Source organism: Mustela lutreola, chromosome 9 (assembly GCF_030435805.1).
Source record: "Mustela lutreola isolate mMusLut2 chromosome 9, mMusLut2.pri, whole genome shotgun sequence".
In the NCBI taxonomy this organism is placed as follows: Eukaryota; Metazoa; Chordata; class Mammalia; order Carnivora; family Mustelidae; genus Mustela; species Mustela lutreola.
Genome location: NC_081298.1, coordinates 63,324,946 through 63,339,841, shown reverse-complemented (window position 1 = coordinate 63,339,841; position 14,896 = coordinate 63,324,946). Strand labels below are relative to the sequence as shown.

Sequence of the window (14,896 nt, the reverse complement as noted above, 5' to 3'; positions counted from 1 at the left end):
GTGCCCAATGTGGGATTGAAAGCCTTTTGAAATTTTGATTTCCTGCTTGAATTGATTCCTGTCCTTCCCCTCACTCCCCTTCTTTCTCCCATGCTTCCTTATGCTGTGCATTCTTCATCACTGATGGCTTCTCCGGCTCAATGAAACTGCGCCTGCACTCAAGGGCGAAGTGGTAAGCCCCATCTCTGGAAAATGCCACAGTAGAGCACCATTCCAACTGCCTCTTAAGCTTAGCTTGTAGTCCATCTGTATTTCTTTTCCTTCCTCAACTTGTCTTTTTGTTCTTTTCTAGAACTCAGAAGTTCTAAGCTTCTGCTTTATCTTTTTTAACATAGAATTTGCTGCATATATTTATTATTACTAGGTAGAACTTCTAAAAATAACTTCCTAAAAAGCCACAGTCATAATCATGAAATAGTAACACTGAAAGTCTGATACACTGTTATTTCAGAGGCTCAGGCTCAAAGAAGAGCAACAGATTCTTAACTGTGGAGAAGGAAACTCCTTTGGAACTGCTAAAAAGAGAAAGGAAAAATGACTATATAGCCTACTTAAAAAAAAAAAAATAAAAGTCATTACTTTTAAATATGTGATTCCCAGGTAGAAACCTTGGACTTCTGTGTGAAAGCATAGAGTATACATAATAATGACAATTGAAAATTATATGTACATAAATTGAGTGTTAAAATATCTCATATGGAAGAATCATGGGAAATGAAGCTACTTTTGAATAATGTTTTTTAAAATAGATTTCCTTTCTGTCTCCTGTTTGTACTTGTTGGCAGTGTTGCAGGAAAACATGGGTCAGGTGGTGCCAGGGAGAAGTGCCTATTACCTCCTGCCCACAGCTGCACGTGCTGCATCCACTTTTTCACTTCCTGTGTCATGGACCTTCTTAGGAACGTGGCAAGTTGTTAACACTCAATGAAGTCAGATATGAATAGTATACTCACTTTTTTACTTTTCGTAGGTTGGAAATTATTAAAAGGTGGAGTTAAAAATAACAAGTTCACCAAAGAAAACCTTTCAGTCAGCCCAATTTCACTAGAATCTTGCTTCGTGGGTAATCTCTTTGAAAGAAGACTTTGTTAAATAGGCAGACCTCCAAGGATTTTCCTTCACAACAATTCTTGATCTAGAATTTTATGTTAGGGTTTTTAAAAAGCACTATTAGCCTATCATAAGCAGATTATGTTTTTTATTGTTGTGAAATATGAACTGTGCACAACATTTTTTGCTTTTTATTTTTCCCCTTTTTACATTTTTTAGTCTTTTCTATCAAAAGTTTTAAGAGCTCACCTTCCTGTAAGCTCTGGTAAATACAGAATACTGGTAAATACAGAATAGTTTTACAAAATGGATGCTGTGGCTATTTTATCAATAATTAAAATGAAGATTGTCTTATAATTTGTGTCTTATAATTTGTGCCTCTGGCACACACCTCTTTGCCTTACTGTCTTTTCTGTCCTATGCATTAGGATTTGACTGCACTGGCCAAAGAGCTTCGAGCAGTGGAAGATGTGCGACCACCACACAAAGTGACAGACTATTCCTCATCCAGTGAGGAGTCAGGGACGACAGATGAGGAAGACGATGATGTAGAACAAGAAGGGGTGGAGGAAGCCACCTCTGGACCAGAGGACACCAGAGCAGCGTCAGTCTTTGGTGTATTTTAGAGAGGCTGAGAGCGTCTCCACTGAACTTTCTTTCCATTTAGAAGCAGTTCTTTCTAAACCTATCCTGACTGTTTGAATACTTAACCATTGAGTTCTCCTGGGTTCAACAGCAGGCAGCCTTTGTGTTCTTCCCTCTTCTGTTTGTCTGTGTGCATGTGTGTGTCAGTGCTTCTCCCCAGTACCCTAATGTGTGTTTTATTTTTTTTCCTTTTAATTTGAGGGTATGACAAAAGGGAAGATTCAGTTTGGTTGAACCACGTTAACCATGAGAATTCACTCTAGATATTTTTGCTCAAAAGCAGACTATACTGACAGAAAGCTCTTTGTTGAAGGGGAAGAACTAAGCATTTGTTTTCTTGGAGGAAACTCTCTCTGTAGCCTGATCTCATCTTAGGCCTTTAGGAAGGTGAAAAATCTAAACAGGATGTTCTCAGCTCATGGGATGATACCCCTTCACTTCTGAATTTTGTCTCAATAGGTCGTCTCTGAATTTGAGCAATGGTGAAACAGAGTCGGTGAAAACCATGATTGTCCATGATGATGTAGAAAGTGAGCCAGCCATGACCCCATCCAAGGAGGGCACTCTCATCGTCCGCCAGGTACCTGTGTCTTCCCTCTGTTGTTAGAGGCAGAGCTTCTCCTGTAGTCATTAACCCACTTGCTCATTCACTCACTCATGCTGTTTCTACATCATCATCTGTTTTCATGTTAACAAGACCCAGAGGGTAGAGTGTCGGGGGCTAGGGAGGCAGATATGTGCTGCATGCCCAGAAGGTAGCTAGCAGTCTTCCACCCCACATCGCTGCTCCTTTGCATGTTTTGCGGCAGCCCTCATTTGAGCACCACACTGAATCTCACAGTCTGTGTCTGAGTAGTAGAAAAGCCACAGGGACTCCCTTCAGCAGGCTCACAGAGCGAGGAGGCAGAGCACTGTCTGGAGCAGAGCAGCCACAGACGTTCTGCAAAGAGCTCCCAGCTGAGGGTCCACAGTGCTGTCATAGGAGCAGCCCTTAGGCAGGCGCAGTGGAAGAGCGGATGAGCCTCATCAGTCACAGGAAGGCCTCTGAAGCAGAAGGGCTGGGAGGTCTCTCTTGCGTGTTCTAAAACGTTCGTTTCCTCACTTGTTGAATATTAAATGTGTACCACCCCGATGTGCTCGGTTCAGATTGCTCAGCTTCACAACTGTCTGTTAATTTCTTAGCTTAGAAGAGAGAGAAGTAGTGCGCTTCCCAGGACATAGAACAGGCGCCTTTCTAGTGTTGGACTTTTCCTGAGTGTGTTTCATGCAATGGCATTGCATTTGGATGGAAAGTGAGAAGAACGTGGAAAAGACCAGGATTCAAAGAAGTGACAGGGTACTCTTTAGAGCTTTAGACAGGAACATTTTTAAAGGAAAAGAAAGGCGAGTGGTTTTGTTAACAACAGCTAGAGTGGCAGCTAACCCAGGTTAGGCAGTCATGCTCCAGTCCTGTGGCCACCAGATTAGGCACTTTGAATTGCATTCGGCGACTTAAGTGTGAACAATTCCGACCAGTTTCCTGTGGTCCTTCCTTGATTATTTAATGGAGTTTGAAAAGTCACACAGCACCTTTAAGGCAGTTATCAGTAGGGTCATAGGGAATTTCAGCAGCGCTTGAGCGAGACGAGTGTGCCTGTTTTTTCTACAGAGTACAGTTGACCAAAAGCGCGCCAGCCATCATGAGAGCAATGGCTTTGCCGGTCGCATTCACCTCTTGCCAGATCTCTTACAGCAAAGCCATTCCTCCTCCACTTCCTCCACCTCCTCCTCCCCATCCTCCAGCCAGCCGACACCCACCATGTCCCCACAGACACCCCAGGACAAGCTCACTACTAATGAGGTATGTCTCGCACCACAGCTGGCTGCTTTCCTAGGGTTCGACCAGCACTGCCTAGTAGCTAGTTTGCAGAAGAGACCTTTCCCACGCCCCTCACCCACCCTCCCCACCCGCTTTCTTCTGTCACCTACCCTTCTCCCCAACCCTAAGTAACATCTTTCAGATCTGCATACAAATCCCGTAACCCTAGATCAATGTCCCTTCAACTTGGCAGTTCACTGTTTCCTTTTCTCTAGATAAGTGTAGTTGCATGGCTTTCTTTATTCAGTGTATTTTTTTTAAGTCTAAATAAAATGATTGCCGTGTTCTTGGATCCATTATGTATTTGGCATGAAATTCTTGTAGTCATTTGTGGAATCTGCCTTTATCATTCTTTTTAACTGACAAGTAAAATATAGAAAAAATTTGATTAAGCAGACTTGGCCATACCTGGACACACTTGTTATCCTCTACAGGAATCTCCTTCAAACAGGGCTGGATGGCTTTTTGTTTTTGATAGGGGGAGATTGTTGGTTGGTTAATCATTTGTTTTCACCAACCCTGTTAAAAGGACTTCTTTCCTTGAAATTCACAGAAAAGGCCAAATGATTTTTAGGGAATTCTAGAAAATTAGGATGCAAAGAAGGGCAAAGGTCTGAGCATGCTTTTAATTTAAAATTTTGAATGGGAAATCCTGTGTGCTCGTTTGAAGGCTTGGCTGTGGTGCTCAGTCTGGGTGATAGTGGGTGATGCTTTGCTCTTTGGAAAAAGATTATTCTCCCCATGCAGTGACAGAGTCCACCTTGAGCACCCTGTATTAAATTAAACAAGTGGTTTGATTTCTTGGGAGGTTTGGTTTAAATGCCTTTGGCTAACAGTTGAAGGAGGTTGAAAGTGGCACGTAGCTTCAGCCAATCTTGTTAATGTAAACATTTAACTGCCAGGCTGTCTCTACCTACTCTGATTTTGGTTCCCTTTTGAGAAAGAATCAGAATAATCCTCTCCCCCTGAGGAGCAGGGGCAAGTCAACTGCTTCTAAGGGTGGGCTTGCATAAGATTGGCTGTCGGATGGATTGGCTGTAGGACAGGGTGGGAAGCTTGCCAGCAGACAGCTATATCAAGTGGAAGGAGAGAGCCTGGGAGCCTGGGCAGGCTCGGGCTCTAGGACATGGCAACTTTTAGCTGCCTGTGGAGGGCAAGAAAGTTTTCAGGACTAAAAAGCACTTGATCAGAAGTGTTCTTTTTTCTCCATTGATTTATTCCACCTACACTCACTTTTCTCCTTATATTTATATTTAAACTTGGCTCCATTTTGCTCTAATGTACAGTATTTACTATAACCCTTAACTCACTAAACTGGCAAGTTTATTTTTCTGTTTGTTTTGTTTTTAATTGTCATTACATTTCCACTTAACAATTTGTTTCACTTTCTTTGTGTTTTCTTTTTATTTTTGTCTTAAATTACACTATTAACCAAAACACTAGTGCTCCTAAAAGAGCAAAAGTATGTGCCATATCTTGTCATTTGCACCTTTCACTGATGAGCCCCTGTTCGATACGGGTTTACTGATGATGCACCTAAATGGTGGTAGCCAAAGCTTCTGTAGCTTTCTGGCAAGAGGCTCATGTTAAAATGAGTAATACAAAGTCAGGATTTGCCAGTATTCCAACAGAGGTTAATTGGCCTTTTTTGGGCTGAAGAGTAAATTCAGAAATTGATGAACTGAGATAGATATTTCAAACCTCCTTTAGGAGTTTTTATTATAATTATTAAAAAAAAAAAAAAAAGAAAAACCTAGGAGCACAAAGTATAGATTTTGTTGGTAGCTCTCAGCCTCCTGTCTTAGATGAGCAGCATATCTGAAGGGAGATGTAGCTCTTTTGGTGGTTCCAGGTTGAACAGCCTGTTGGTGGGGTGTGTTGTGCACATGCAGAGGCACCCCTGAGAGCACTTGGGGGAAATGATGCAGGAGGGATAGGTCTTTCTAGTGGGAAACCATGCAGTACAGAAGTGGATTGAAATGTTTTATGTTCAACTTTTTAATGTCATTTGTATTAATAAAATTGAAATTTACATTGCAGACTCAGTCCGCTAGTAGCACACTCCAGAAACACAAATCTTCCTCCTCCTTTACACCTTTTATAGACCCCAGATTACTACAGATTTCTCCATCTAGTGGGACAACAGTGACTTCTGTGGGTAAGTAAACTAGCAGCAAGAAAGCAGCTGACAAACAGGACTCAGTCACTTTGTGTCACTCTTTCTGGTGGCTTAGGCATGGCTTGGTGGTTCTTTGCAGGCACAGACCTCGGATACAGAAACACCCATCCCGCTTGCATTGTCTTACTTGCAATGAGCTGCATAGTCGGTTTCCTTTTTCCATATACATTTCTTACAGATTTCTTTTCTTTGACAAAGAGTTGGTTTATAGCATATGAATACTCACTTGAGGTGTACCGGGGGAGGGAGACAGGTGCAGTGTTCGTGTGTGAAGAAAATAATTTTTAATGTACTGTGTTCTAGTGGGATTTTCCTGTGATGGGATGAGACCAGAAGCCATAAGGCAAGATCCTACCCGGAAGGGCTCAGTGGTCAATGTGAATCCCACCAACACTAGGCCACAGAGTGACACCCCGGAGATTCGTAAATATAAGAAAAGATTTAACTCCGAGATTCTGTGCGCTGCCTTATGGGGTAGGTATCTTACTGCTGCTACTGTGATGTCATCTTTTTATTTTCCTGAAGGGTGGACTGGTCTTTTAGAGAAGGTACTATTTTGGACAATTTGGGGATTTTGTAAAGAGTTGTTGACAGAGAAGTTGGAAGACTTCCATGATGCTCACTCTTGTTACCTCCTGCAGAATCATGTAGGTGCGTGTATGGGCTTGCACTTGTTTCAGCCACTGGGTATTGGCATGAAGGACTGAGTTCCCATTCTTTGAGGGAAAGCAAAAAGTAAAAAGATGAGAAGGACATTTGATTTGGTCTTTATTTATAGGGAGAATGAAGAAGCATGTTGGATTGCTTTTTAAATGTTTCCATTGAACATTTTTTCCTTGCTCTTTTAGGACTTGGGTCTAACACGAAAATGAAGCTTTTTTTTTTTTTAAGATTTTATTTATTTGACAGAGATCACAAGTAGGCAGAGAGGCAGACAGAGAGAGGAGGAAGCAGGCTCCCCGCTTAGCAGAAAGCCCGATGTGGGGCTCGATTCCAGGACCCTGAGACCATGACCCGAGCCGAAGGCAGAGGCCTTAACCCACTGAGCCACCCAGGCGACCCAGAAATGAAGCTTTTAAAAGCAGATTTCCGGGGCGCCTGAGTGGCTCAGAGGTTAAAGCCTCTGCTTTCGGCTCAGGTCATGATCCCAGGGTCCTGGGACTGAGCCCCGCATTGGGCTCTCTGCTCGGCAGGGAGCCTGCTTCCCTTCCTCTCTCTCTGCCTGCCTCTGCCTACTTGTGATCTCTCTTTGTCAAATAAGTAAAATCTTTAAAAAAAAAAAAAAAGTGAATAAAAATTAAAGCAGTTTGCCATGGGCCAGAATGTGCAGAAGGAGACCATAGCGTGGCCTTTCCCTGTTCCATCTCCATGTTGGTGGTGCCGCCTCTTCACAGCTTACAACGGCACAAGAGACTATGCCTGAGGAGGGTGCCACTTGAGGACTCTGCCCTCTCATTCTGAGGCTAGACTCTCTGTCTCCCCTGGGCCATCACTTTCCTCACTCCCACAGATAGACCGTCCTCTTGGCCTTACCTTGTCTTCCAGTCCCACACTTAACAAAGTGTTCTCCTCCTGCCTAAACTCTGAAATTTTTAGCAGAGACCCTATTTCTAGTTAGTTTCTTCCTCCCTTGAATGCAAGTACAAGTGGACAGAAAACATGTGATCCATTTTGGTTTGAGTGCATAGCAAATTGACCTCAGCGTGTTGTTTGTTGGAGTGTTCTGATGGCCTCTGCATCCCCAGTGACCAGATCAGCTCTGTCCATGTCCACCTTACCCCTCACCTTCAACCCCTAACCTACCTCTCTCAAGACTTGAGGCTGACATGAGCACCTCAGCGCTCACCTCCTGAACCTTGAGATGTTCCTCAGTCCTGCTGTTGAAGAGGGGGTCTGTTACTTCTTAAAAGTTCCTCCTTGTCCACCTTTTAGACTTCTATCCGTCCATTGACGTCTCTCCTCTCCCTTCCCCAGCTCTTACGCAGCCTCCTCCCGAGGGGTCCAGGAGAGGCGTCTTCCCTTTGCAGACACACCTACTTCTTTTTTCACTCTTTGGGTTCTGAATTTCTGTCCTTATCATCACGGAGTATCTTAAGTCCCCCATATTAACCTCATAGGCAGAGGTAACAGTAGCCACTTGGAGGGGATTACTGGGATCACAAAAGGCAGCTGTCACCGTGTTGTCACTGCCCAGCACTGTGAAGTATTGCTCTGGGAATGCAAGTTGTGATCACATCCCAGGGTTGAATTCCACCATTCTTATTCTTTGCCCTCCATGGGAGAGTATATATCATCAAAATTCAGTACATTATATTTCATGTAGAAATTATGTTAATTCTTTTGAAATTGCTGAAGTAATTTTTATCTAGAATGTTTGCACCTGGTAGCAGTCTTACACTGATTTATATTCCTCTACTGTCCTATAGAGTGCTAAACCCCGTTTTGTGCCATTAATTGATTTTTTTTTAAAGTAAAATCCTTCTTTTTCCTAATTAACTTCTCTAATACCTGAGAGAAGAGAGTATCTCAAGCTTGTGTTTTTGGAAATGTAATGGAACTTCCATTTTAACAGTATGTGGAAAGGAAAGTGGGCAGATGACATAAAGTTGAAATCTCTTTCTGTAAATTGGTATATTTGAATTGTTCCTTGGCTTGGGGCACATTGATGGTGGGTTTCCTTAAACTGCTAAGCTAAGCTAAAAAGTAAGAAAAATAAGCCTTTTAAGTTAAGTTTAAAAATAAGCTTCTCAGAGACTTAGACCTAGAAAAGTTAAAACTTGAACTGTAAGAGTGATAGACCAACAAGGGGAGAAAATTCAGGGGACACTTTGAAATGGTGACACATTTGAAGTCTGCTGATCGGTGTTAGATAGGTTAGATGGATTTTTTGTGTGTGCCTTCTGGAGAACATGCTAGCTTCAAGCATTCTTTTTTAATCATATTATATAACTGACTTTTGTTAGTTGCTATATATTTTTTGCATTTTTGTAATAAGACCGTTTTCCCATTTGTAGTCAGAATTATTTTAACACATATTTCGAACATCATTTTTCCCATCTCTCTCTTTTTTTTTTTTTTTAAATTAAATCTCTGCACTCAACATCCAGCTCAAGCCTACAACCCCGAGATCGAGAGTCACATGCTCTACCAGCTGAGCCAGCCAGGCACCCCAGTTCCCACTCTTAATAGTAAACTGTCTGCAGTTTACTACAGAGCTTTGCCTGAAATATCATCATAAAATTTAAAGGATATTTTAAATCACATGTTACAGAGCTCTTATAGAGCCGTTTTCCCCATCAACCTACACCAGATTCCTATGAATAGAATCGCAGTGTTTAGTACAGCTTATCTTTGAGCTATTAGCATTTAAAGTTTAATTATATCTAACAGTTGAAAGGTTTAAAAAGCATATTTATAAAAGGTTATTGCAGTATGCAACTTAATTTTTTTCATAGGCCCGTTATTTCCAAGGTGGTTATTCCAGTGACTTAATATTCCTTTGACTGCTAACACTTAGTACTTTACAAAATTACAGTTTTTGGAAGTATATAATGAAGAATTACGAGGAGTGTAAGTGCCAAAATATATGCATTTTTGTGTGTTTATGAATAGACTTTTTCAGCTTTGTCTTTTATTCCCTTGTTAATTCATTACTGTAAAATCTTGATTGATGTTTGGATGCTGTTTATTTTTGGAAACCACAAATAGTAGAATTCAAAGGCTCATACTTTTGGTGGTTATTGCCAGATTCTTGACACAGACCTTTTCAGCTACTTGATACTGAAGATTGAGAAAATACTGAAATACTGCACAAAATGGAACCTTTAGAATGGACTCTTATGTGTAAGCACCTCTGTCAGTTACTGTTTTTCTGCTTCAAATAACTGTGAAGCTAGTTAGAATTATCTCACATTGGTATATGGAGAAAAAACACAAAAAATAATGTCCTGTTGTAGTTCTACATCTGATAGGGAGGTAGTCACAAAATGACCAACCTCAAAAGTAAAATGATAGGAAAATGAGTGGAGCATTACATAAACATTAATTTCTCCTACAGTGATGATAAGTGAGTTTTTAAATTGGGCTGTAGTTTTTTTCTTAGCATTCAGTCATTATCTGATGTGTGTGATACTTCTATTAAAAAAGAACTTTTTCATGGAAAACATGATGACTTGTAAGCCTTGAAGTGTAAGACTGTGAGCCCCAGTTCAAAGCCACAGTATCAGCCATAGCTGCACTGGCTGTTAGGATAATCACTAGTCTCCTGTGACTATTTACACGTAAATGGATTAAAGTAGAAGACTGAGTTTTTCAGTTGCACTAGCCATGTTGCAAATGCTTAGGAGCCACATGTGGCCATTGGCTAACATGTCAGACATCAAGGTTCAATGTTCTGTTAACAAGGCTGGTCTGAATGGCATGTTCTAAAAATCTTAATTATAGGTGATAGAGGGAGCTATATGTGTTCATAAGTCTTTCTTCTTATCTGTCCAAATGATCATATTTTGAGGGTTTTGTTTACTTTTAAGGATCACTCTAGATGGGTAGTGAATACTCAGAATTTTTCTCTTTTCCTGAAAATTCGAGAAGCTTCCCTCAAATTTTCAGAAGTCATTTCATAATATGCCAGGCACTAACAAGTTCTCACTACCGTCATCCTAGCTGGAAAGCAGCTGTGATTTGGTGGAAGTGTGTATGGGGAGCCCAGACAGGAATATTCTCATAAAACTTAGACTGTTTCCGCAAGGGCAGGATGGAAACCTGCATCATATGCCTAATAGATTTTTTTTAACAGGGCTTTTTCAGGTCACATTATTACTGGAAACTGTAGGTGTCTAGAATTTATGAGGACCTACCTCATTACACATTTTAGGTTTTTTGAGTACTCCAGGGATAGTGTTTTGTTCGCTTAGAGCTTACAGTGCTTTGGCATAATGGTAACTGTTGCCCTAGTGAGCCTGGCACTCTGTTAGTTGGTAAAGTTTATATTTGAGTTTGAATGGTGATGATAGTAACTGCATATGTAAATTCCAGGTTCCAAAGCTTCCCCAAGATCACAAAAGTTGCTTCCAGTTTCTTCAGAAAAATTGGCTTGGGTAGATACTGTCCTCCAGGTGGTAGGGTTTCACTTGCTTAATAACAGAACCATCACAGAGCTAGCTGAGTGGGGGGCTGTGAGGGTGTTTCTTTCTTACCTTCATAGTTGTTCATTGGAAGTGTTCTGGAAGTAGGGTGTGTGCGTGTGTGTGTGTGTGTCTGTGCGTCTGTGTCTGTGTAATAAAACTTGGATCTTGTGATTTAGGAAATACATGCTACTCTTTCCTATCTTTCCATCTACCTGAAACTATTGATTGAGCAGTTCATAAAAGCACAGATACTTTATTCCTGTCTCAGTGAGTTTATTAGCCAGTTTAGGGAATCCGTGCAAACATGTATGTGCCTGATTGTGTGGAAGTATAAGGCGATCTGTCTTATATGTTACAAATTTGGTTTAGACAGTAAAGGTTATAGATCAAGGAAACAAGGTATTTAGAGAAATAAGGGAGTGTTAAAGAGAAAAGTAAGTTGGTTCAAGGTACAGAGAGATCTGAGTGCCAAATTGAGACTTTATACCCTCCTATAGAGAGTGTATAGTTAGGAAAATATGGTAGGACCTAATGAGTATAAGAAGATTAGGATCATTTTGATTGCTGCTATGAGAAAGTAGAGGGACTGTGTTAAAGTCTCTGTCCATCGGTTACAAGGTGGCCAGTACCTCAAGTAGGTGGGAGCAGAGGAAAGGGAAAGGAAGGAGGTCTCTGGTTCTGGTGGTCAGTTTGGTTGGTTGTGTGGAGCAGGTGATGGTGCTCTTAGAGAAAGGGCAAACGTTGAGAAGTTGGTCTCAGTAGAAATTTACAGCAAGTAGAAAAGCAGCTGGGTATGGAATTAGGAGTTGATGGTTCTGAGGTGCTCCTCCAGCAGACAGACAGTGAAAGAGATACCTGTGTTTAAGAAGCAGAGAAGGTGTGTGCAAACCAGAAAGGAGACTCAGAGCAGCTGGAGAGTGGGAAGACCCTGGCAGCTCAGAGAGAAGCCAGAAGTGCTTCCCATGGGGCGGTCATGGTATTTTAATAGTCCCAAGAAGTTAGGGGGCAGAGGACTGAGTGCCATTGTTTCTTCTCTGATGATGACCGAGAATGGTCTTTAAGAAAACCTTAAGGTGAGTGATGGATCAGTCATAAACTGGTAAGGATTTGAGGTGGCTGTTTATAGCTCGTGCCAGAAGTTTGCCAGTGAAAATAAAGACAGACAGATACAGGAAGCACGAAGAGGTCATTTTATCCGACAAAGATTTGTTCACCCGTCTCATGTGGCTAATGAGATGTATAATCTGTAACACCAAGGAGATGGTGAGTTCAAAACATTCAGGAGAAACTGGTGAATTATGCAGGAGGTTGAGGGAATGTGGTGTGTGTGTTTTCTCTCGCATTTTTTTTTAGACTGCCACTCTTCTGTGGTAATTTGTTGTCATTTGGTCACTTTAACTGCTGACTATTCCAAGCATTTTTTTGTGTGTGTGATTAAGGAAACTACTCTTTCCCAGATAGGTGGTGTTATCCTTTCTATACAACCAGACTGTTTGCTAAGCACAGTATAAAATCCAGATATTTCTGTGTCCTTGAAATAGGAGTGAATTTGTTAGTGGGTACAGAGAGTGGCCTGATGCTGCTGGACAGAAGTGGCCAAGGAAAGGTATATCCTCTGATTAACCGAAGACGATTTCAACAGATGGATGTCCTTGAAGGCTTGAATGTCTTGGTGACAATATCTGGTAAGTGTTCATTTAGTAAAGCACTAAACTTCCATTAGCTTTTTTTTTTTTAAGATGTTATTTATTTATTTGAGAGAGAGTGTGAGCTAGAGAGGGCATAAGCAGGGGTGGGGGCAGAGGGAGAAGGAGAAGCAGAAGCATACTCCCCATTGAGCAGGGAGCCGGATGCAGAGCTTGATCCCAGCACCCTGGGGTCCTGACCTGAGCCAAAGGCAGATGCTTAACCAACTGAGCCACCCCGATGCTCCTAGCTTATTTTTTGAAGTAATGGCTAAATGAGGTATAACCATATAGCATGGTTTTACAATAAGGTGATAGAAAAATGTATTCAGATGTGACTGACAAGTACGCAGTGGATCTGTTGCCCCTCTAAAGAGCAGTGTGGAGAAGCACAGGGATGTGCACTGTCTAGTAGAACCCTCCCCTGGGAGCGCTCTTGGCCCCGATACTTGTCCGCCTCAACGCGGCTTCTCCAGCATGTAGGTCTGTACCCACTTTCACCCACAGGACTTTCCTTCATGCAGAAGGCATTGTGCTCTGCCACGATGGTAAAAAGTACTATATTGTGTTTTCTTAAATCAGTTAACACTTTTCTTTTTCTTTCTAAAAGAAAGAGTTTTGGGCGCCTGGGTGGCTCAGTGGGTTAAGCCGCTGCCTTCGGCTCAGGTCATGATCTCAGGGTCCTGGGATCGAGTCCCGCATCGGGCTCTCTGCTCAGCAGGGAGCCTGCTTCCTCCTCTCTCTCTCTCTGCCTGCCTCTCTGCCTACTTGTAATCTCTGTCAAATAAATAAATAAATCTTTTAAAAAAAAAAAAAAATAAAAGAAAGAGTTTTTTTTTTTTTTTTCATTTGTGTAATACATGTTCATTCGAGAAAATAAGAAACTAGTGCAGAAAAGCAAGTAGGAGAAATGAAAAGTCAACCAGAGATACTCTATCTATTGATTCTTCAGTTTCAACTTCTCATTTTTAAGCATATACACACTCAATATAGACTTAAGGGGGGGAAATCTGGATAAAAATGGTTATGCAACATTTCAAACATACAGAAAATAATAATAATGAGAGAATAACTACATAATAATGACACCCACATACTGATGTGTTACTTCTAACAGGTGTTAAATACTTACTCTTGTACCTGCGTTTAGCATCCCCTGCCCCATCTAGATGCCATGGTACCCACTGTCCTGAAGTGAGGGTGTATCTTTCTCATTCAGGTTTGTCCAGATCATGTGACTTGCTCTTTCCATGTCATTAATCATTTCCCCAGGATACCTTTTTTTACCTGGCTATAGAGTATTTCTTTGCATATATACTCTAAAATTTATTTACTTCTCTTAGAAGCCTTTTAGATTATCACTTTTTTCCCCTCTCATGTTAACATTTTCACATACATCTTGTAGCTTACTTAACCATTGTGTATATATATCCATGTTGCATAAATAATAATTTGTATTATTGCTGGAGTCAAGAGTATGCAAAATTGAAACACTTGAAATAGGTCTTATAATAACCAGCAGCAACTGTGATTTAATACTTGCTAACTCAGCTTCTTCTATTTATTTATATGTAACATTTCTCAGAGTTATTTTAGTTTTCAAATGGGCTTTTGGTTCTAAGTGAAGGGCCTTTGTTAAAATGCAGTTATTTCTCCATCCATCTCACACTTTAGTGAGGAAACAACCATTTATAACTTGACTGCTGATGGGGGGAGTGGGTTTAAAATTAGAGGAAAAATAAATCTGCTAAAAATGATTTAAACTTCATTTTGTGATCCAGTGAACAAGAAGATTTATGGGGATCATGGATCAGCTGATATCAGTAATAATTTTTTGGTCTACTTTTCTGTATTCTTTTCTCTTTTGTAATGGTTTCTACAATCAGGAAAGTAATACATGTTAATTGTAGGAAGCTTCAAAAATAGAAAAAACTTGGAAGAATAAAACAAAATACTACCCCATCTCAAAGGCAGCTCTTGTTGACTTTTTAAAAATATTTCTTCCTCATTTTTTTAAAGATTTTATTTACATATTAGAGAGAAAGAGGGACAGCGTGAGAGAAAGAAAGAGAGCACGAGCGCAAGCAGGAGGAAGGGCAGAGGAAGAGGGGAAAGCAGGCTCCCTGTTGAGTGGACCCTGGGATCATCACCTGAGCCCAAAGAGATACTTAACTGAGCCATTCAGGTGCCCCTCCTCCTTCTCATTTCTATAAATATTTATCACAATATGGGAATGAAATGCTATATATATAAAGCTACATGGTTTTTGTTTCATTTAACATTTTATTGAATATTTTTCCATATTCAAAAAGTCTTCAAAACTTAAAAATATTAAACTATAGGATGTAATAAA

The 14,896-nt window shown here is 40.9% G+C and overlaps 1 protein-coding gene across 50 annotated transcripts in view; it reads left to right on the top strand.

Moving 5' to 3' along the window:
• MAP4K4 (mitogen-activated protein kinase kinase kinase kinase 4) overlaps positions 1–14,896 on the top strand; it is a 191,749-nt gene that overhangs the window by 163,591 nt on the left and 13,262 nt on the right. For 33 of the 50 annotated variants that reach the window (XM_059134423.1, XM_059134454.1, XM_059134429.1 and 30 more), the window contains 6 exons: positions 1,479–1,654; positions 2,155–2,275; positions 3,344–3,535; positions 5,594–5,711; positions 6,036–6,206; positions 12,400–12,543. In XM_059134423.1, the coding sequence (XP_058990406.1) occupies positions 1,479–1,654; positions 2,155–2,275; positions 3,344–3,535; positions 5,594–5,711; positions 6,036–6,206; positions 12,400–12,543 (922 nt within the window). The remainder of the gene's footprint in view (positions 1–1,478; positions 1,655–2,154; positions 2,276–3,343; positions 3,536–5,593; positions 5,712–6,035; positions 6,207–12,399; positions 12,544–14,896) is intronic. The other 17 variants (XM_059134464.1, XM_059134467.1, XM_059134462.1 and 14 more) reach the window with 1 other exon arrangement.